At 42.5% G+C, this 21,214-nt stretch overlaps 1 protein-coding gene across 2 annotated transcripts in view; it reads right to left on the bottom strand.

Moving 5' to 3' along the window:
* The window catches only part of SASH1 (SAM and SH3 domain containing 1), a 572,614-nt gene that overhangs the window by 38,947 nt on the left and 512,453 nt on the right, over positions 1 to 21,214 (bottom strand). Inside the window, exons 5-8 of one of the 2 annotated variants that reach the window (XM_014951054.1) lie at positions 11,002 to 11,042; positions 9,362 to 9,448; positions 7,914 to 8,026; positions 6,749 to 6,850 (exon numbers count right to left, since the gene is read on the bottom strand). In XM_014951054.1, coding sequence (XP_014806540.1) covers positions 6,749 to 6,850; positions 7,914 to 8,026; positions 9,362 to 9,448; positions 11,002 to 11,042 — 343 coding nt within the window. The remainder of the gene's footprint in view (positions 1 to 6,748; positions 6,851 to 7,913; positions 8,027 to 9,361; positions 9,449 to 11,001; positions 11,043 to 21,214) is intronic. The other variant, XM_014951056.1, reaches the window with a different exon arrangement.

The following is a 21,214-nucleotide window of genomic DNA, read 5'->3' as shown; positions in this document are numbered from 1 at the left end:
AGTAATTTAAATTACATTCTTAGAGTATTTTCAAACAATCAAACTATTAATGTTACCATCTTAAGTGCGAGAAAGGAAACACCAGTGGTGAGGAGGGGGAAGAAGTTGTAACTGACGGGAGCACAATTAAAATTTTCTATTGTACCACAAGCAAAGATTATTCAGCTTGGGTCTGCCAAATAGGGCAGTGAAACACATGGCTTTGAGATTTCTAGTTCTTGAACTGAGCAAGGCTTTGTTCCAGTTTAATAGGCTTGGTCTCAGAAAAGATGGGGGCAGGGAAGCCACATTATGGATTGCAGCATCTCCTGCTGGCTGGTGTGTGCAGGCAGAAAAGCCATAGGAAAAAACTGTTACCATGGTCCCCCACCCTCTAGGTAATAAGCGGAGAAATTAGGCAGCTGCCCAAGGGCAAAAAGGTATATATATAAAAAAAAGAAAAAGCCAAGTAATGCATTAGAATGAATATTAAATTAATTTGCCTTCCTACCTCCCACCCTCCCCAAATATGTGGCCAAACATTTTGTGGTGAAGTAAGTCAATGGGGCTTGTCTGAATGCAGTCAAAACAGAAGTGGTTATGAACACGCTTAATTACAGTCACTGCCTGCGCGTTACTGTCAGCTCTCTTCTCCGAGTCATGATAGCAGGAAGATTTTTCTCAGAGACCTTACGACAGACTAATTACATCCAGTCTTCACATCCACGGGAGCAACTCCTACTGGTGGTGAGTAGGAGGTTTACTTGGGCTACATTACACCAACACACTGTGGTGACAATGTTTAGTCCCACCAGGGACACATACCTAGCCAAGTTGTATCTGATGACACCATGGGCAGGCCTTGCATGGTAAATAATACTTAACGAAGTGATACAGTTTTATTCCTAAATAAATGTGTTTCTCCTGCAAGTTCTAAAGTGTTCTGTAACATTTCAGACCAAAGAGGTAAAAAACTCCTTACAGCGTTCTACAAAACCAAATATAAATACACCGATGGTCTGCTATGATCACTCCACATCGCAGCACTGATAGCTCTGCTATCACCACTCCTCAGCACTGAGCTTAGTTAAAACTTTGTGTTGTGTCCTGGGAACTGTAATGATGATTAGAGTTTCTCTCAGGAAGGTTTTCGTATTACTATACCCATGGGAGACCCTACTGTTACGCATGGATGGAGAGGGGGGAAAGACTGTAACAAAATAGGCCATAATTCTTTTGCGACTAGGTTTCACCGAGAGGTGCTGGACACTGTCCCTGAGATCAGTGGAAAAGGAGCCAGCGCATCCCAGGATGGGTCACTGTGGTAAGCACATAGCGGGGGAATTCAGCACTATCATTTCGAAGCCATGTCTTCTTATAGGCTCCTTCTTCATCATAACTGTTAACTAAGCACTGACAGTATTATAGGAACTTGGATAGTAAGAATAAATACACCATCCGATACAATGAGGCACATCAGTGCCTTTCAGCAGGTCTTAACAGAAATTGGGTCCCTAGAATCTTTGGAGCAAAGACGAAAGCTCTGCTTGCATTCACAGCCATGCTCAGCATCAGCTCCCCTCTGCCACTTCAAAGAGCATGCGGGGCCTGGAGGTGCCAACAAGCTCTCCAAGAAGAGCTGAAACATAGAAACATCATCTTCCACCCTTTAGCCTTTCATGGAAAAAAAACCAAACCTGACCAAAAATGCTAAGTCCTGTGATAACAGCAAAAATGTGGCTAACAGTGCATAGCTTACAAAATGCTCCAAGTATCCACGTTGCTTCAGCTTAAACACTACTGTTTAAATTAAAAAAACCTCATCATACCCTACTCTCCATTGATACCCAAAGCTGATTCCCAAAATGCATCAGCTTCCAGCTTAGATCTAACAAACTGACTATATCAAAAGAATGGCTTTTTCCAATGGCATTTTCCAATGACTGTTTACTCTAACAGTCCTGTACTATGAGCAATAGCAATGTTAAAAAAGTTAAACATTTTAAGAATCCGTCAGTAATATGAATAAAAATCAATCAATTTAAAAATGGCTGTATTTAGAAAGCATCTACAATCTGAACCACTGAAACAGTGTGTAACCCTGAATAATGTGGATTTGCTGTAGTTACACTTAGATGTACTCTCGAGATAATTGGTGCGACAGAAGTTACACTGCAATTATTGTTTTCTTCCTACTCTTCACACTTACCAAACGGTAATGGCTGTCAGGAGTCAGAGATAATTCTTTCAACCTTTGTCTTTTGTCAGAGTCAGCTTTGTACCATAGGTAATACAGTTGTGATTGAACAGCTTCAGCACCTCTCAGGCTCCCGTCTGTTATTCTGCCTCTGACACTGGCAGCAGACACAAGCCCAACACTGCACACCCTTTCAACTTGTAGCCCCATTTAATGACTTGGTAAATGAAAACTTCCCCAGGAAATAATATGAAGAACATGAGCAACAACAGATTATCTCACTTCGGACTGCGCTGTCGCTCCGCGGACTCGATTTGCTGCCACAAAGTGGGTTAACAGAAGATGGAAAAGGGCAGCAATGCAAAGGGGAGTTTTCCCCAGCATCAGCCTCAGGGCAGATGCAGATGTGCATGGCACGCCTCCAGGTCTGCACAACAGCTACCAACCTCCTCAGCAAAAAAAATTGGGGTGCCAGTTTCCTACTGGTTCCAGTGCCACGCTGACAGACCTGGGTAAAGAAGCGTTGGGAAGCCAGGGAGGCAAAAGAGGAACGTGGGCTTCCCACTGCCCGCCTGCAGGCCATACTGCTGGAGGGAGGTGCTGCTTCTGTTCTCCCGGCTCATAAATTTTATGGCCTCTCTCCCAAGGCTGCTGTGGCCAGATGTGGCAGGTGGGGAGGTCTCGGGGGAGCACGGCACATCTCACTGTGGCACCCTTCAAACAAAGGCCGGCTACACTACCTGGGAGCTCGTGCTAATGAGCTCTGGATGGCTGACCATTAGCTGCTGATCAAAACCAACACACAGAAGCCCGAGGAGACCAACAAAACTGTTCAGTACAGGGATAATTACGACTTCATTTAACTTCCATCTACAGAAACCGTCAGTGAAGTTAATTAGTGGTTCGTTTCCTTGGCAGCACACGTGTGATGCACACTTCTGTCACAGCCTCCCTCCTGCTTCAGTCCTTTCCCCAACTCCTGCATCAAACATGGGGATTGGTACCAATCAGCAGTCTGTCAGCAGAGGGCACAGGAAAAGATTTATACTGGTTTCTCCTAACGCTGGTCCTCCAAGCTGGGCTGAAGCCGTACCAATGGGGCTCTGGGGACGAAGCAGCCCTGTTTTAGATGAACTGAAAATTTCAGCCCCCCAAAGTTATCAAACGAGCTTCTATCTTTAAGAAGCATAAAAGGCACCTCAGTGTAAAGAAAGAATGTGATACAATTTTGAAGTCTTCTCTTTCCCTGGACTTTCTGACTCCTGAAGACAAATAGGCCCTTATCTAAAATCCAGAAAGAGATCCATTTGTAATCTGCACCTGCTTTACATCCCAACACTTGGCACAAGGCAATGAAAGCTTGTCTAGTATTACTGTGAGCAGCCTTCATTCCAACAGAGATGAAACATAAATACTCAGAAATAAGTTCGTAAAAAAAAAAATTATAAGGTGTTTTACACTTTTGACACATCTGTCTAAAAAGAAAAACAGTTTCAATTGCATTCCCACATTAGCAAATAAATAACACACATACTTTGTTGTGAAACAAAGGGACCACAGTAGTGAGACTGAAAGCTATAAACTGTTCAAATGGCAGAGAACCAAGTCACCTACTGACTTGGCAAAGTCTTTATTTGTTTGTTTGTTTCCTAAGAGCAAACAAACATGACATACAATTAACAGCACATCAATGACATAGGGCTGCCTCCCTTCGGATGCTGAGACGATGACCCTTCAACCCTTCGGTCCTTTGTGGTTCATCTTTGGGGTTTAGTTTTGTAAGGGTACAAACCCCAAGTTTCCATTTCCTGGTACAGTAATTTAAAAGGGGAGGAGCTGGGAAAAAGAATCCTTAAACCAGTCTTTAAAATGAGTTAAGGATCAAGGCCAGTGATGTTAGTCATAAACACATGACAGTTACACAAGCTTAAAAAGAAAAAAAGGTTGTGGTTTTTTTTCCTAAAAAGGAGAACAACAACAACAACTAATGCTAGTTACAACAATTGCCCTTTAGATGTACTTTTGTAGGTGGCTGTACTTATGCTGTGGGCAGAGCTGATTTGAAAGCAATGAAGTACTTAAACCTTTAGAACACTATAGACATTCTGCCTTCATTTTTAGATTCTCTGATTGCCTAGATTCTATATTTTTTTTTTTATTTTTTTTTTAATTCCTGAAATGTAGTCATTAGGCAAAGCTAGACCAAGATTCTCCACAAAAATCTAGTGACCCATCCTCCCAAGTCCTCCTACCTACCAGCAGGACTCTCTGTCTGGGAAGATAAAAAAAGGAGGAGAGAAAAAAAGAAGCCATTATACTAGTATCTTGCTAAGTCTTAAATCCCCAAGGTTACCAAACAAACGCATAGCAAGTAAACTAAAAATTATCCTTATCCTAAATTCCCCCAATCTGCAATTATCCTGCAATTCACTTTTATCATTTGTGTGTACAAAATATTTACCAAATGATCAAGTATGATCACAATGTTCCATTAAAAACTGCCTAGTAACAATTTGGCCATGAGACTGAAAAAAAAAAAAAAAATCAGAAAAAATGCCAACAGAACCAGAAGAGCCATTGCCCAAGGAGTTTTAATTCAAACCAGAAACTTCAATTTCAGTGACTCACATTTTCATTTACTTTATGAGGTTAGAAGGCAGTGGGCTATCTAACAAAATGTTTTTAGTATATGGAAAAACATCTTTGCTTCATAGCCTCTATAAAATGGGTGGGGTAGTTTTAAGTTGAGATTCCAAATTTGCAGAATACAAATGACACAAATGGCGCTGAAGGTCAAACCATTTGGAAAAGAAAGGGCTTGAAACAGAATCCTCTTTGCACCTCTCAAAAGCTGGTCTTTTTAGATTAACAGAGATGTCCTTTGGCAGCGCAGTTTGGGTGAACATACGCCCTCTCTCTAGGCATATCTGATACTTTGCACTGTTTGTTTTTCCCTCTTGCATATCAATTATAGCCCAAAGTTTTTTCACCCCAGCTAACCCTAGTTTCTTTCTCATCCGCAAAAAAGAAAGCCAAGCTGACTTTTGTTCTAACATGAAGTTTCTTATCTGCAGATGATCTGATTTTCTCTTGAAGGCATGCAGTTTCACAGCTTCTGTTCAATGTAACCAGGATAAAAATTAGAAGGAAGGGCAAAAATCTCGAGAGGTATCCACACAATGGAACAGAGATCCCCTATCAAAGTTAGCAGGAAGATGGTTCAAATCCTACCACAACAGCAGAGAGAGGCAACAGAGCTCTTGAGTCAAAGTGTAAAGATGGCTTAGGGAACTAGTTTTAGAGAAAAGGTCCCAAGTTGTTCCTTTAGGGAGCAAATACTAAGTCAAGTTCAGTTCTCAGAGGTATACACAAATACTATCAGAAGATTTTAAGAGAGAAACTCAGTATCCTTCTGAGATTTGACCACAGTAAATGAGAATTTTGAGGCTTTTATGCAATAGGTACCTGGGCCAAAGGCCTCAAGAGGGGAAAGTTCAGGTTCTAAATATTAATGAGGAAAAGACCAAGACATCTTTCAGTCGGTTAAATAATCAGTGCAGAAGAGTCAGGATCCGTCCTTGTCTATTCTTTACAAGGTCCCCTCTACTCCCACCTAACTAAAGATAGGCATATTTTTTTTTTTAATACAAACAAGAAAATCTTTTCCACCAGAAAATATTTTAAACTTCTCATAAAATGATATAGTATTCCTCTTTTCGTTTAGGGAGGAGAAGCTAATTGCCTGCTGCAGTTAGCAGGAAATTCCATTGACAATAAAATAAATAAATCAATCAATGGTCTCAAAAGCCTATGATTCAATTATATGGGTTACAAAGAGCTTGGATTTGACAGCCAAATGTGTTCTTCTCTAAGATTTATCTGTGAACTTTCAATTAGAGAAATGAAGTGGAATAAACTACTCAGTGAAAATGAAGATATTTGGAAGGAAAAATTAATTAATGCAGTATGGCATGACACAAAGACTGTCTGGTGCCCATAAAAACAACAGAAGCTACAGAGCTCAGAAGTAAAAATGAGGGAAGAAAGCTGCCTTACTGCTTATGGGTCTGGCAAAAGCTGCAGACTCTCTGTGCTGACAGTTAGCAAATGCAGAGATAGAACTGTTTGAAAGCAGCAGGCAGCCAGAACTTAGCCAGACCCTCACCTAGAAAGTATCAACAAGGGCTACAAAAGCCTGGGAAACTCTACTTCTCAGTTACTGTGAATCAGCAAAGCAAAACATTTCCCTCCAAAAAACCTAAAAACCCTTTTTTGTGCATTTTGGAACACAGGCATTTTTTGCCAGGTACCACTCATGCTTCAAAAGCTCAGGGACAAAGGGCCAGATTTAAAAGAGAGATAATAAGACCATAGAAGTCTGCAACAACAAACCTAGAAGATTTAAAAATCCATGTTAAAGATTTTCTGCAGACAGAATGTAGCATCATAAGGTCAAATGAAACTTTTGCTATTAAGGAAATCACCAGGTAAATCAGGATATTTCTCTACTGCAATAAAAGAATTTAAATATTAAATGATACTGGGAGCTATATCAGAATGACAAGTACTTACATTACAATTGGAAGACCCATCAAATGTTGAGTAAGAACCATCAGGCCATTCTGTAGCATCTACAGTGCTTGATTGCCTGTGCTGGGCTTCATACTCCTTCAGCTGAAATTTCAAAAGAGGGAACGTTTTCCACTGAGAAGAAGCCATCAATCTTCATTAAAATAGCAAGAGTTAACATCCTTTCATTGTTTTTCCCCCCCATATCATTGTGGAACTGGGAAAATCAGAACTTTTGTACTGCATGTCTCACTTGTTCAAAACAAATTAATTTGCTTTAGAATCAGAAGTTTTAAGGATGAATTTTTTTTTTTTCTTAAAAGGAAGTGATCTGTAAATACTGAATTTTCATGAACTGTCACTGGTAAAATATAAGCTACCCATCCCCATCTCAGAGGTGCAGTTTACAGTGGACAGACTAAATCACAATAGCCTGCCAATTTCCTTCATAAAGAAAATGATCTGCAGTAAAGGCTAGGAACCATCTTTTATAATTTTAAAACAGCAGACCATCTTTCCCATCTTCCAATAAAAGTCTTGAGACAGAAAAGCAATTTTATTAGAGCCAAACTGTTGAGAGGATCATCAAGAACTGATGATATTTCAAAAAAGAAAAAGTTGCTGCTAGTAGCTCAGACCACTAGAGGGAAACAGTACCAGTACATATATGAACGGTACAGATCAGGTATAGCCCCCCCCCTCAAATTAACAGCAGAGAATTAAGAGAGTTCCTGATATTACCACCCGGTAATTTTAAAATTTTGCATTTTCTTTCATGATATGACTCCCAGCAAAGCAACACTTTCTTCAGACAGTAACATAACTTTACATTCTAGGATAATCTATTTCAAGATGCAATATGTCAGCATAGAAATCTGAGTGCCAATTCATGATCTAAACGTTTTCTGCACCTCTAATGGAGCCCACACAGAATACCCTGTGTTCCACCACAGTATTTTGCACAAGGATACAAAATCAAAAGTGGTGTGGAAATGTTAACACGTTAACAAAGGAACTGCCAATAATTTATGCTACATAGTGCAATGAGACGAATAGGCAAGCTTTCTCCCCCCTTCTCCATATGCTTGCTGAGCAAATGAGAACTCCAAATTGGTATATCCTACATCCTAAAACACGTTTCTCAAGGAAACTGATGTACATATCATACCCTAGCAAGTGCTTCCTCAATGGTGATCATCTTCTCTTTGACCATCATCATCAGCTGGATCCGCTCCTCATCACTCATGGTGATCTCACTGGCCACATACCCCACATCCTCTCCTGCAGGAAAAAGCACAGAGGTATTAGGCATGTGTAAAAGGTCATGCACTGAGTGGGGTATATTAAAACTGGATTTTACCCAGTGCTCTGAAATCTGGTCGCCACGTGGATCTGGCTGGCCAGAAACAGACCCTCCCCAGAGCAGTCCCATGCTATGATTTCAAAGGATTGAATTATTTGGAAGTAACTGAGCAAGAAAAGTAAGTAAATTAGGGCTAGAAAACTATGTCTGCTCTGACACTGGAAGCAAGAGAGCGTGACAAGGAGAAATAAGAAGTGATTGTCATCACAAAGCTATTGACCCTGAAAGACGAGAATCAAAAGAGAAAGTGCTAATGCCAGAAAAGCCCTGCGCTCGGCCCCGAGGAATCCTGCAGTCAGCTGCCAGAGCGGATGGGAAGCCCTTCCAGGAAAGGCACGCTGGGCCCTTGCACTGGCCTCTTTGCTGTGGACTGGCCATGTCCCCTGATTTATCTGAGCTATCTAATTGGCCACGGAGCTGGCCCATGGTGCTGGATGCACTGGGGCTCTCAACTCCAGGACCTCTCCTTTTGTGCCTGGCATGTCAGCACGGACAACTAGAAGTTGCCTTGAGAGCCAGCAAGGATCCGGTGCTTAACTGAGTGTGTAAACGTGCCCCTTTCCAACATCCTAAGTGGGCTCCTGTCATCTTCCACAATCTGTCTGAACACAGACATAGTGACGTGGAGAAGCATCTGTTTGCAACACAAGGATCTAACGGATACACATGGGGAAACAGAAATTTCTGTGTGAAGACAAATACTTAAAGCAACGCACAGCTGCGTCTTTTGGAGAAGAACTAGAGAAAGACACCTGACAGTTCAAGTGGAATTGATCCTACATTTGCACTAGTCACCAGATGCACTTTTACTACTCTTCCTTGTAGCATCTTCTCCTACAAGAAGAGGTTGGATTCCTGCCTAAAGCAAACAGGTCAAGGTAACCAAATGCCAAAGGAAGGAGAAACATCTTTCTAATTAAAACAGATCACCATTTCTCTCAGCAAGTCAGGATCAGGAAAAAAAAAACCAAACAGCTTGTTCATTGAGAGATATGACTTATAAATATATATCAACTGCATCATTTTGCAGGAGTGCCATCACTGACAGCCAGGACCACGTCAGGACCTCATGTCTGCAGTCTCACAGAATACGACTTGTCTTTCTGAGCTCCCCCACGATGAACCAAACCTGCGACACTTCCAGATCCACACACCCCCAACTGCCACACCGTTGCAAATGAGTTTTACTCTTTTGTGATGCTGGCTCCTTTTATTTTAAACGGATAGGTTGTATGTCCTTAGAAATGATTTACCTTTTGAAGTCTGTCTCATTAGTCCTTTCTGGTTCTTTCGGAAATTCTGCCAAAAAAACTTATTTTTCTTTTTCCAGTCTGCTTTCCCTAAAAGGAAAGTGGGGAGGGAGGATGAGGGGAAAGGGAAAAAGAATTTAAGAAAGAAACACTAGTTAGTAAATGCTAGAGAAGCTTTCAAACATTAAGTTGTATTTTCTAAGTCAAGAACAAGAATAAAACAAATCTCAAATTTTCTGTTTTTCATTATTTATTCTGTAGTAGAACTATGCTGATGTAGCTTTTCAGGGAAATGCACATTCTTTTATAATTGCCAATGCTATAGAGGACTGAGATAAGCCAGTAACTTACATATTTTGAATTATAAACAGAAAATATTTTACATTCATTTTGGTATCTGTTGAGTTGTTACTGTCAAGTCTAGAAGTGTTTTTGAAGTATTTTGTTGGTTTATTCTCTTTAACTGAGCTACAATTATGCAGCCTAAGCCACAACTAAGATAAATAATTTTCTAGTATGTGTGTACATATCTATACAGAAAAGAAATACTTTACATATATATTAACGCACACACACACACTCAAAAACACAGGCACATTCTGCTACTTGGCATGAGAAATTTTATGGGACAATCAGCTACATCTGACTATTGCTCTCTGTCTGCCTGGACTGTACAAGGCTGGGTCTCCATCTCCGTTAATATCAAATCTGCATATGGCTCGATGACCCAGAAAAAAATCATTTGTTCTAAAGAAGAAATGGGATCTGGCTCAAGGTAGGGGACGTAAACTGTGTTCTGTTGAATTAACCAGAACACACGCTATAAAGTTTATGCCATCTGCAGGAGAACATACTGAGCCTGATCTGGCAGAAATGCTAAAGATAAAGAGTTACTTCACCCTTCTGCTTCTGAAAAATTCAAAGGAATGCAGTTTATACTGTGCCACTTAGTTTCAGCATGTAAGTATAGTACTTTGGATCTCACCCTAGAAGCTGGGTTTACTGACTCTCTGAAACACAGTTTAAGTTTAGACTGTGCAGAAATGTCCCTAGGAAAAAAAAACATAAAAAGAAAGAAACAAAAAAACTCTCCCAGATTTTCTTTTCCTCTCCCATGACCAAAATAAAATTTGTCCAGAATTGTATCAGCTCAGCAAATAACTTAGCAATATGATAGCAATATGAACTACATATAGTAAGTTGAAATAAAAAGAAAGAAAATGTGAGAGACAATGGAAAACAAATACATATTTAAGAATGCAAAATATTTCAGAAACAAAGGAAGAGACTCTGGTGTGACATGAAACCCCAGTTATTCACTGGTGGTGGCAATTTTCAGAGCACAAACGGATAGGCTAGCAGTGATCTAACATGCAGATATTCAAAATTCAATAAAACAAGTCAAAAGATGCATATTTATCACATGACAATGCTGGTCGGGCAGTGTCAGTGATCATTGAGACACTCAGCATCTAACTTTTAAAGCTGCAAAGACTCGCCTTTGCAGTCCCCCCTCCCCCCCCAAATGCTGCTGACTTCTGCCAGCATTGTGTTTACTCAGCTCTTCACATCCCAGCACAAGCAGAACTTCAAACCCGTTTAAGAATTCCATAGGAGTATTAAATAAAATGAAATATACTGACCTACAGAGCCTTCTTCCGAACTTGATTTATGAATGGAGAGCCTAGGACAAAAACAGAGAAGTGGACTTATTGATGTAGGCTTCTCACATTTCATGGGAGCTGCCTGATTACAGTAAATTATAGTTTCCAAACAATATATCATGAGCTGTTTTCTCTTCCCTTTTCTTCCCAACACAGCAAGTTGGAAACAAAAACTGAAGCCACTGGTCCGACCACAGTAACTGAGTTCCCCTCTTAAACATGCCTTTTGTGACCAGCATAGAAAAATACATACCAACAGAAACCTATGGTTAAGGAAAAGGAGTCTAGGGATCCCTCAGAAAAACACTTTTTCACATACTTTCCCCCTTTCCATTTGTAAAATAGTATTTTGGCTGCCTTAGAAACTGTAGCACTGCGATGCTATATTTGTTTAGCTGTAAACAGTTTTTGGCCCTTTTTTTTTTTTTTTCCACCTGAAAATGCTTTATAAACATGCCTTCATTAAACTTTCAGAAGCCACTGTGTGGAAGAGAGTAGAGATTTTTTTTAAAGACAAGATGAAGAAGGTTCGTCCAGACCCTGTGAAGCACAACCATAGATGACAGAAGACTATACTTCTTTCTCCGGAGTCCCTTCTGTGTGCTTTCCCACCACTGTATACTTCCTTCTTCAAAAGCTAGCTGGAGAGACTTATTTTAACAGAACACGGACTTTACAAACAACCCAGTAAAATAGTAAGTAAATCTTTTATTCTAGGTCTTTATGTTGAACCAGTTTTCCGTAATGGATTCCAACTCGGTGCCAACCGTTCATTGTGGGATCTCTGATGAGACATCACCCCCCTTCACTGCCTTTGTTTCTGGCTGTATAAATGGAGCTAATAGAAATTACCAAATCTTGTGCAATTCTTTGAAGCCTTCCTATGGGAATCACTATTTAACCAAGCTGCACCAAGCCAGCGAAATGACTTTTGCCAGCTTCAATGGCTTTGCTGGAGGCTCCAAGTGCAAAGCGTTACCGCAGTCTCTCTGTCGGGAGCTCGGCCCCGCCACATGACAATGGCTTATTGTGCGGTGGCTGTCCTGCAGCCACGCAGAACAGAAACATGCCTACCCCAGCACAGCAAGAAGACCTCAAGCCAAATCCTTCTTTGAAGGAGGCCATACAATAACACACACATGCCATACTCTAGCTGCTGTCCAGAGCGTTCGCACAGGCTCCTTGCGCTTTCTTAGACCCCCCAGAAGAGGGCAGTGAAGAGTTTTTTATCAATTCAGTAAAACCCCTCCAAGGAAAATTTCAGTTCAAGCCAGTTCAGAGTTTAGAAGATGCAAGCAATTACTGGCCAAAGTTTCATAAGCATGAAAAACACGCTCATCAATTTGCAAAGAGATCATTAAAGGGAAGATGAGACAGTATGAAGTTTCAGTTTGGTTTAGTAATTCATCTAGACAAGGAGGGTTTGGCACCGTGAAGCTCTGATATATAAACTCCTTCAACCTCAGACCGATTACAAATACAATCCAGCACAAACTGCAAACCAGTTGAAGCAACCAAATTTCAGATGTGGAGTGCACCAGGCAGGAGGAGACATTTAGTGCTTTCCTTGCTGCTTACCCTTGATGGGCAAAAGCTAATGATATAGGTGATACGCCACCAGATGCTTAGTTTTTAAGAAGCTTGAATAACAAATGCAGGAGAAAAAATAAACCCCCTATACTTTCTGGGTAGAAACTCCAGAAAAGCCAGTGTCCAAAATTAAAAGACTTTCAACTGGGCCAGGATTTCATCCAGATACTTAAAGTTGTCAGTGAGTATTTTTCTAAATAAAGGTAAATCAGACAAAAAGTATGTGGACTTGTATACTGAGACAACCAAGTAAAAAGAAAGCTAAGTTCTGTTGGAACTGGCAAAATTATTCCACTGTATGTTTTGCACCTCAGCATAGACCTCACCCATCAAGCAGTTATTCTATTTATCTTAAATGAATTTAGTATCCATGAGATGCACTAAATCGGTGTCCTTAGAAAATGAACTCTGTTAATGATCAGAACTTTGCCTGACTAGTGAAATCAGACGTGAAGTGGGGAGACAGTCTCTTGTGCTCTTCAGCCTCCAAATCCATTTTAATCCTTTTCTCCTCTTGCCCAGTTGCCAACAACGATGTAAGTAAGCAGCAGGTGTAGCTGCAATGTTTGTGATGTGGACATCTGTTCACTGGGAATTAGCTTGAGGCCACCAACTCATCGCACGCTGGTCTCTGAAGAAGGGGAAGAGCAGTAGGAGCAAACTGCTGATGCGCCTGAGCTAGAAGGGGTAGGGAGAAGAGTAGGATCCGCAGCAAGCAGACCACCTCCTCATTTATAACTGATTTAAGAACTGTGCTGAGTTTCATCAGAGGATGCAAATTCCAATTATCATTTCATGCATTCCCTAAAGAGGAAATCTTCCATGCCTGGGCTGACCTTGAAAATGCTAACAGCTGCTCTGAAGAGATGGAAATGCCAGCAAAACCTACCACACAGAGCCTGATAAGGCACTCACTTTTTAGTTCCACCAGACAACTCTGGCGCTTAAAAATCCTCAGCGAAATCAATCAAGCGTTTTACTTCCTAGATGTCTGGTGAAAAATTCCAGAATACCTCGGAGTCGCTGTATGTTTGATTTGCCAATTACACTCCCTTACTCTGTTAAATCCGCAGCTCCTCTGTGAACGTGCACTGAAAGTGATTTGTGTTCTTCCATTCATAGACTGATAACTTGTACTGAAAGTTAATGATGCAGTGACACTTGGCAGAAGTTTCAGCACTGCGTGTCTGAAAGGGAGCCAAATGCCATTACTCCACCGTGGAGGCCTTCATTTTTGTTGTGGTCTGATGTACAACTTCATTAGCAAGCTTTCACATGAAATGTACTCTGTCACAGCATATAGCAGAAGAAACGTATGGGTATATGTTCAGACAAGAAGGAAGAAAAAAAGATTTATGGCCAGAGGGAAGGAGTACTTTCTTATCAACCCATAATCTCTGGAAGCGAGCTGCAGAAGGGGTCAAAACTTTAATCCATTAATCAGGCAAATTCAAAACTATCTCTAGGCTGATACTTTAGGCCTCTTGGAGCTAAACTGCTGAAATAAACAAATGAGGAAAAAAAAAGCAGCACAACAGACAATCTAAAAATGGAACTCCTTTTGGGGTAATCAAATACTACTGCCTCAGAGAGACAACCGGTTTCAGTGGAGTTCAGTAAATTACATCAGACCACTCGGTCATCAGAGACACAAAATTTAGTAGCAACAGCCAGAGCGGAGAACCTGGACCAGGAGCTAGCTAATTAGAAAGACTGTTTTAACAGAAATGAGTTTACATTTAATGCTAAAATGTGCAAGTACGCAAACAGGACTGGTACAAAAGTCAGCCTTTCAAACACTGGAGGTTTGCAAAGGACAAGCGTACCTGGGGATACCAGCTGAAAAAGGACCACTGAGAAAAAACCAACACATTAATCCTAGAAGGCATAAGGATGGGAAATTCCAACGGCAGTACAAAGAAAGAATATATATGGGAATAGCTGCACAACCGTCATTACTCATGCTCAAGAAAGATGAATTCAAACCAGAAGCGGTAAAGAGGAAAGCTGTTAGAATAGTCAGGGAACTGGACAGCTTATCTTGCGAGAGAAAGCTAGAAAAGTTTTGCCTGTTCAGTCTGTCAAAACTGAAAGCTGCAAGAAGATTAATTTAGTGCCTATTAATAAATCAGGCACACGAACAAGTAAGACATAGCTGGGAAGAAATTAGGAAAGAGGAGTTAACATTTTCTAACTATTTGGACAAACTTCCAACAGTAAGTAGAGAAAGGGAGAGCAGCTTTAAAAACTAACTAACTGCTTTTAAGAGGGTCCTTGGGAGATAGAGACCAGACGTCTTTGACAACAAAGATCAGGAGTGAGCACTGTCTCTGGAGGACACTTCTGGTTCTTCTCATGCAGCCTGTGAGTTCTGTATGAACAACAGCAAAGGCAGGCAGCAAAATCGGTCTTTGAATCTACCTTTCCATAGAAGTGCTGCAGTGGGGGTGACCTTGCTATACCTAAGCAATCCTTTTTATAAATTAACCCTTAAAACCTGGAGGTGGGCTCCAAAACCTGGAGCACAAGGAAGAACCAATGCACGCAATTTGCTCGCAAGCCAGCTGAGACTGTATCTGATTATTGAGATGGGTTTTAACTAGGCTGTATTGAGCTACTAGGCTACAGCTTTCCCCGTTACCTCTGGACTGATTCTGATCTCAGAGAGAAAAACAGCAGGGCTTATCTCGCATACGGAGTGGTTGATTTCACAAGAGACAGTCATACGTGCCCTGAGATGTGAATGTGCTGGTACACCGCAGAACTGGGAAAGGAAACAAATGACACCATGTGCTGCTTTCATGAATGCGCCTGTTGATTTTTGAAAGCTCATCGTTCTTGAAACAGAACAAACACGGGAACTGAGAGCGACAGGATTTCTGATGGGTTTTTGTTTCAACACTAAGTATTTTAAGTGCAGATGTGCTTTAACACATGGCCGCATCTCATTTACGGACCATAAAATCCACAGGTGCATAGCACCATCTGATAATGAAACCACCACTGCTATGATCTTCAATAAACTGATAGTGGACCTCTTATTCCCTCCCAACGACTATTTATAGCCCATTGAGGAAAATGTTTTGGATGGGATTTTCAATCTACAAATATTATGCCCATTCATAGCGGTGAATAACCCATGCGAAAGCGCACGCTGGCTCTGCTGCAAAGCCATTTGGTTACCCGCCTCCATTAGAAATGGCCCAGTCACATAATTAGTATGAAAAACTGACAGACTTGTAACTGCTCCTGACTGAATACCAGATAATTTATCTAACCAGAGCTGGCACAGGGAAGAAAATGGGCCTTTGGTATTTTTATCAAATTTGCATGAACCTGAAGAGAAAGCAGGCCTGCAAGGTTCTGACCTTGCTGGCACCAGTGTGAGAAAGGGATGGAAAGCAAAGACGTTTCATTCAATTATCTTCTCATTAGGTTTCCATAGCAATGGCTCTTTAAGCAGGTCAAAACTTTCTCAGTGGAAACAAACACTGAGCTGCTTGTGGGCTGTGCGTGCGTGTGTGTATTTTCTGCCACCACCAGCACAGAAGCCACCACGTTGGTCCCACGGGCTCGGTCCGGTGACCGCCAGCAGGCAGATGAGGTTGTGTCATGTATTTAATAACTGACCAGGAGGCAGATAAATCTCAGCTAAAAGCTCTTCCACAGCAAAGAGTCCGACGTAGTGCACGCAGAGCACCCCGCTCTGCCTGCCTTGCTCACTCCGTGCCGTGTCGATGCGCTGCGACAAGTCGGGCTCTCTCATGAAAGGCGCCCTTCATGCTTCCTCGGACAAAATTACCAGGCTTGAAATCTTCTTCCAGCTGCTCAAAGGCGCACTGGTTTCCCTCCTCACGTGTCCCGGGCGGCGTTTGGCTGGCCTCTCACTCCCATTGTGTGGGGTTATTGTGGGAGTTTCCTGCCCTACTTCTCTTGAGGAGGCTGTTTAAAGGCAGCATGAATAATTTGGCTTTGACTAAATCAGGTCTGAAACAAGTGAAAACAGGGCCATACACATTCACTGATTCTTTTGGATTCCTGCAAGCACAGGGTATAAAAAAAAAAGTATCTTAAATGCAGAATCTTAAATGCAGACATCTTATGTAGAGCAAGCTCTTAATTTTCTTCCAATATTACTTTCCATTTTTGAATAACACAAAAGGAATGATTTATTCTGTTAATAGCTAAGTGCAGCCTTTAGCATCCTCAGTTGGGGGATTTGTTTATTTTCTGCTTTGTTCTTCTCAGTTTCTGCCCTCTCTCTGCCTCACCTCCTCTGTCAGATCCGTGGTCCTGTTTCTTTGCAGATGAGCTTACAAATACCTGCCAAAGTTAATTTGGGCACCTTGAGAAGCTGCCAGAATCAAACATGATGGAATTTAAGCCCCCCCATCCATGACCCGGAGGGATGATTTAATAACCTTATCCATTCAAAGCTTGACCTGCAGTTTGAATGCTGCAGGGGAAGAGGATTAGGAAATGCAGTGTTAAAAACTACTGGCAAAGGCCAGCAGAGAGTGTACGGGGGCAGAACCACCACGTTGGTCCCACGGGCTCGGTCCGGTGACCGCCAGCAGGCAGATGAGGTTGTGTCATGTATTTAATAACTGACCAGGAGGCAGATAAATCTCAGCTAAAAGCTCTTCCACAGCAAAGAGTCCGACGTAGTGCACGCAGAGCACCCCGCTCTGCCTGCCTTGCTCACTCCGTGCCGTGTCGATGCGCTGCGACAAGTCGGGCTCTCTCATGAAAGGCGCCCTTCATGCTTCCTCGGACAAAATTACCAGGCTTGAAATCTTCTTCCAGCTGCTCAAAGGCGCACTGGTTTCCCTCCTCACGTGTCCCGGGCGGCGTTTGGCTGGCCTCTCACTCCCATTGTGTGGGGTTATTGTGGGAGTTTCCTGCCCTACTTCTCTTGAGGAGGCTGTTTAAAGGCAGCATGAATAATTTGGCTTTGACTAAATCAGGTCTGAAACAAGTGAAAACAGGGCCATACACATTCACTGATTCTTTTGGATTCCTGCAAGCACAGGGTATAAAAAAAAAAAAGTATCTTAAATGCAGAATCTTAAATGCAGACATCTTATGTAGAGCAAGCTCTTAATTTTCTTCCAATATTACTTTCCATTTTTGAATAACACAAAAGGAATGATTTATTCTGTTAATAGTTAAGTGCAGCCTTTAGCATCCTCAGTTGGGGGATTTGTTTATTTTCTGCTTTGTTCTTCTCAGTTTCTGCCCTCTCTCTGCCTCACCTCCTCTGTCAGATCCGTGGTCCTGTTTCTTTGCAGATGAGCTTACAAATACCTGCCAAAGTTAATTTGGGCACCTTGAGAAGCTGCCAGAATCAAACATGATGGAATTTAAGCCCCCCCATCCATGACCCGGAGGGATGATTTAATAACCTTATCCATTCAAAGCTTGACCTGCAGTTTGAATGCTGCAGGGGAAGAGGATTAGGAAATGCAGTGTTAAAAACTACTGGCAAAGGCCAGCAGAGAGTGTACGGGGGCAGAACCGAGGCTTGTGTGAACCCTTGTGCAAAATGAAAGCTGTTACTAAAGAGACTGCCACTTTCGCTGAAAATCACTGTGGAAGATGGGAACGCTGAACTGCAGGCACACTCCCAGCCTTAGGCTCATTTGGAGTTCAAGTGTATACCAAAGGACAGTGACTTGCTTTACTAAGGCACATTCATTGCAGAAAATCCCTAAAAACAGATTCAGTCAATAGTTTCTCCTGCAGAGACAACAGCAGGCAGATAACGGCCACTCGTGTTGTGGCCTCGCTGGTCGCCCGCTAACAACCTGTAGCGGCCTACAACTCCTCCTCTGACATTCCCAACAAGCCACCAGAGATCTGGCCAAACTGTATGAGCTCAACGTGTGAGGGGTTCAGTGTGAGACGTATGTCCTGCACACAGGGAGAGGGTGACAAAGACACTCGCTCTGGGGAGCAGCTGAGGCAGGGAGTGAGGACACAGCTGCCGGGGGCACAGCAGCTCCCCCACGCCAGGGGAATGCAAAGCCCTCAAGCAATGTCGCCCTGTGCCACTCGCACCCCACACGTGCCTGTTCTTCTCCAGCACCTTCTGCTCCAGAAGTCTGTTTCTGCTCAGCTTCCTGCCCTGGCAGTGTCTGGGACTGAAGTCCTGAGGATCACAGGGTTGGGAACACTTAAACTGTACTGTGCTGCAGGCTGAGGAGCACAGCAGGAAGAATTGTGGGCACTTAATATGAAGTATGACCATTTACTTGGTCAGGAGTGTGCTTGACTGGTGCAGTTCAAGAAAACAGTGATTCACGTAAGATGTGACAATTCCTAACACCCACTGCCACCCAAAGGTGGTGGGAATACCCGTGAAACACCAGATACAGCCACAATTGTTACCTCATGCGTTGTTTTTTGTCCTTCCTTTCTCTAGCAGCTGCAAAGAAAAAAATTAGTATATAGGAGTGACTGTACCTCATCCTATCCGTATGCAGTGCTCTTGGGTCTCTCACCCACTTCCTTCTCTTTCCTGGCAGTTCTCTGATACACCACATTCGAAACCTGCCCAGAGGCCGCTGGACCAAACAGTGACAGCAAACAGATCTATTTCCCAAGGGGGCAAATACACAACTTCCCCTCTGCTACATCCCCAGTTCTTCTGAAAACAGGATGAGAGTCAGGATGCAGAAGCCTGAGTTCAGGGGACTGGGTTTAACCTGGATTTCCTGGCAAACATGCAGAGCTCATCAGTCTGTCATGTAGGTTTGAATGCTCAAAAATGGGAACAGGCTAAAAGTTGGATTACATTGTTTTAAATGCTCTGTTTACAATTATGAGAAAACCCCGCTCAGTCCCCTGCCTGAGTAAACATCCTTGGGGTGTTGCCATCACTTGGAAATAATAGGGATATATACAAAACATCCCCAGATCAACATGGTATGGGGACAAAGAAGCAACAGTAACTGCTAAGAACACATTTACGCATATTTGTTACATTGCTGACTCTTCTATAGTGAAAGCAAAAGTCAGTGCGTCTACACAGGAGCGCTAGCAGTTCTGGGGAGGTTTTTGTTTAAAATTAATAATATCACTGTTAAAGATGCTGTTGCCGCTTCGCTGAAGGCACACTGAGAATCTGCAGAGTTACATGGGCACCACAACCGACAGCAAGACTGCAGTTTAAAAGTGGGCATCCTGGAAAGGGCAGAGGGAAATGAGATATATTATAAAGAGAAGAAAGCTACAAACACCTCATTCCACACTTTGTGTTATTGCTTGCATAGTGTATGACTCGGAAGACTGACCAGCTGTTTCAATTTACAGAGGGAACTCCAGTATGGCCAAAAAATCAGGGCAATTGCGAGGCCGAGCTTGAACAAACATGACTTTGTTTTCTGTTGTTTACAGATAGCTTTTCAGGCCACATCACTACCCTCGCTGTTATTCACATAAGTCTCAGAGGCCTTTGCTACAGCAAAGATTTGTCTCTCTTTGTCAGAATCAATCGAATGAAAACCACTGGTAGGGCATTTATAATGCATAGAGCAGGTTCGTATGCGCAGTCTTTTTTTGTAGCTTCATCTAATTAACAGGAACAGGGTTGTCAGCAACAGCGGAAGGTTGTATCGCCCCAAATGCCTTTAGGAGGGACAATGACTTGAAGTGACAAGCGACTCTGCCTCCAGGCTCGTTTAACCCCTATTGCCTCCCTCCAGGCACTAAGGCTGCTCTTCTGAGTTACAGCACATCGCTCCTAGACAGATACTTGTTGAGCAACTTGCTGGATGGAGGGCACCGACTAATTTCACGCCGGCATTGATCAGACTGGGCAGCAGGGTTACTAAGACCCAAGGCAAGACCGAAGATACACTGCTTGTCCACACAAACAGGATTTTTTCCGACCGCAGAGCACCAAGGCTAATCTATTTTCGGTGCGGTGCACAGTGGAGCCTGTCAGGTTCTCCCTTCAGTTGGGCACCACAGAAAAGGAAAACCAAACCAGGTTAAAACAAACACAGCGTCTTCCAGACTCCCTCAAAGCCTCTTTCTGCCTGGAATCTCTCAACTCTGGCAAATTAAACCGCCATCCAGGTGTGTTATTTTAAAACTTCAGACCTTGGTAGCATTGAGTTGCGGGGTGTGCAGGCAGCAGCACTGGGTGAGGGAGCTACCGAGAGCGACCACGTTCCAGCCGGCCACTTGCTCTCTCCTCCCTGTCCCAGCACAGGCTTTCCCTTGGGACTTGCCTTTACTTTCTGAAGCAGCCCACTCAGAACACACAAACAACTCGCCTCCACTCACCCTGGGAAAACATTTATATTTTCAATATGTAGAAATATAACTTTTTTTGGGCAAGCATTTACTTGGGCTTTAAAAGAGCACTCACAACAACGGATTTTTCAGCTCCTGAAAATCTAGATGTCTATTACGGGACAAATTTTTTCTTTTGCTCCCCAAATCTCTTTGTGAACATGAGAAATTAATGCACATCTGCATCGAGTTTCAGGTTTGGCAAACTTCTCACAACAAAAGGAGTTTTGTAAAAGGCTTACCCCAGATCTTTCATGCAGAATGAGGGGGTCCCAAAGCAGCATCCCTAAAGGGACAAGCT

Source organism: Calidris pugnax, unplaced genomic scaffold (genome assembly GCF_001431845.1).
Source record: "Calidris pugnax isolate Ruff unplaced genomic scaffold, ASM143184v1 scaffold24, whole genome shotgun sequence".
Lineage (NCBI taxonomy): Eukaryota > Metazoa > Chordata > Aves > Charadriiformes > Scolopacidae > Calidris > Calidris pugnax.
This window is presented reverse-complemented; position numbering and strand designations above follow the sequence as displayed.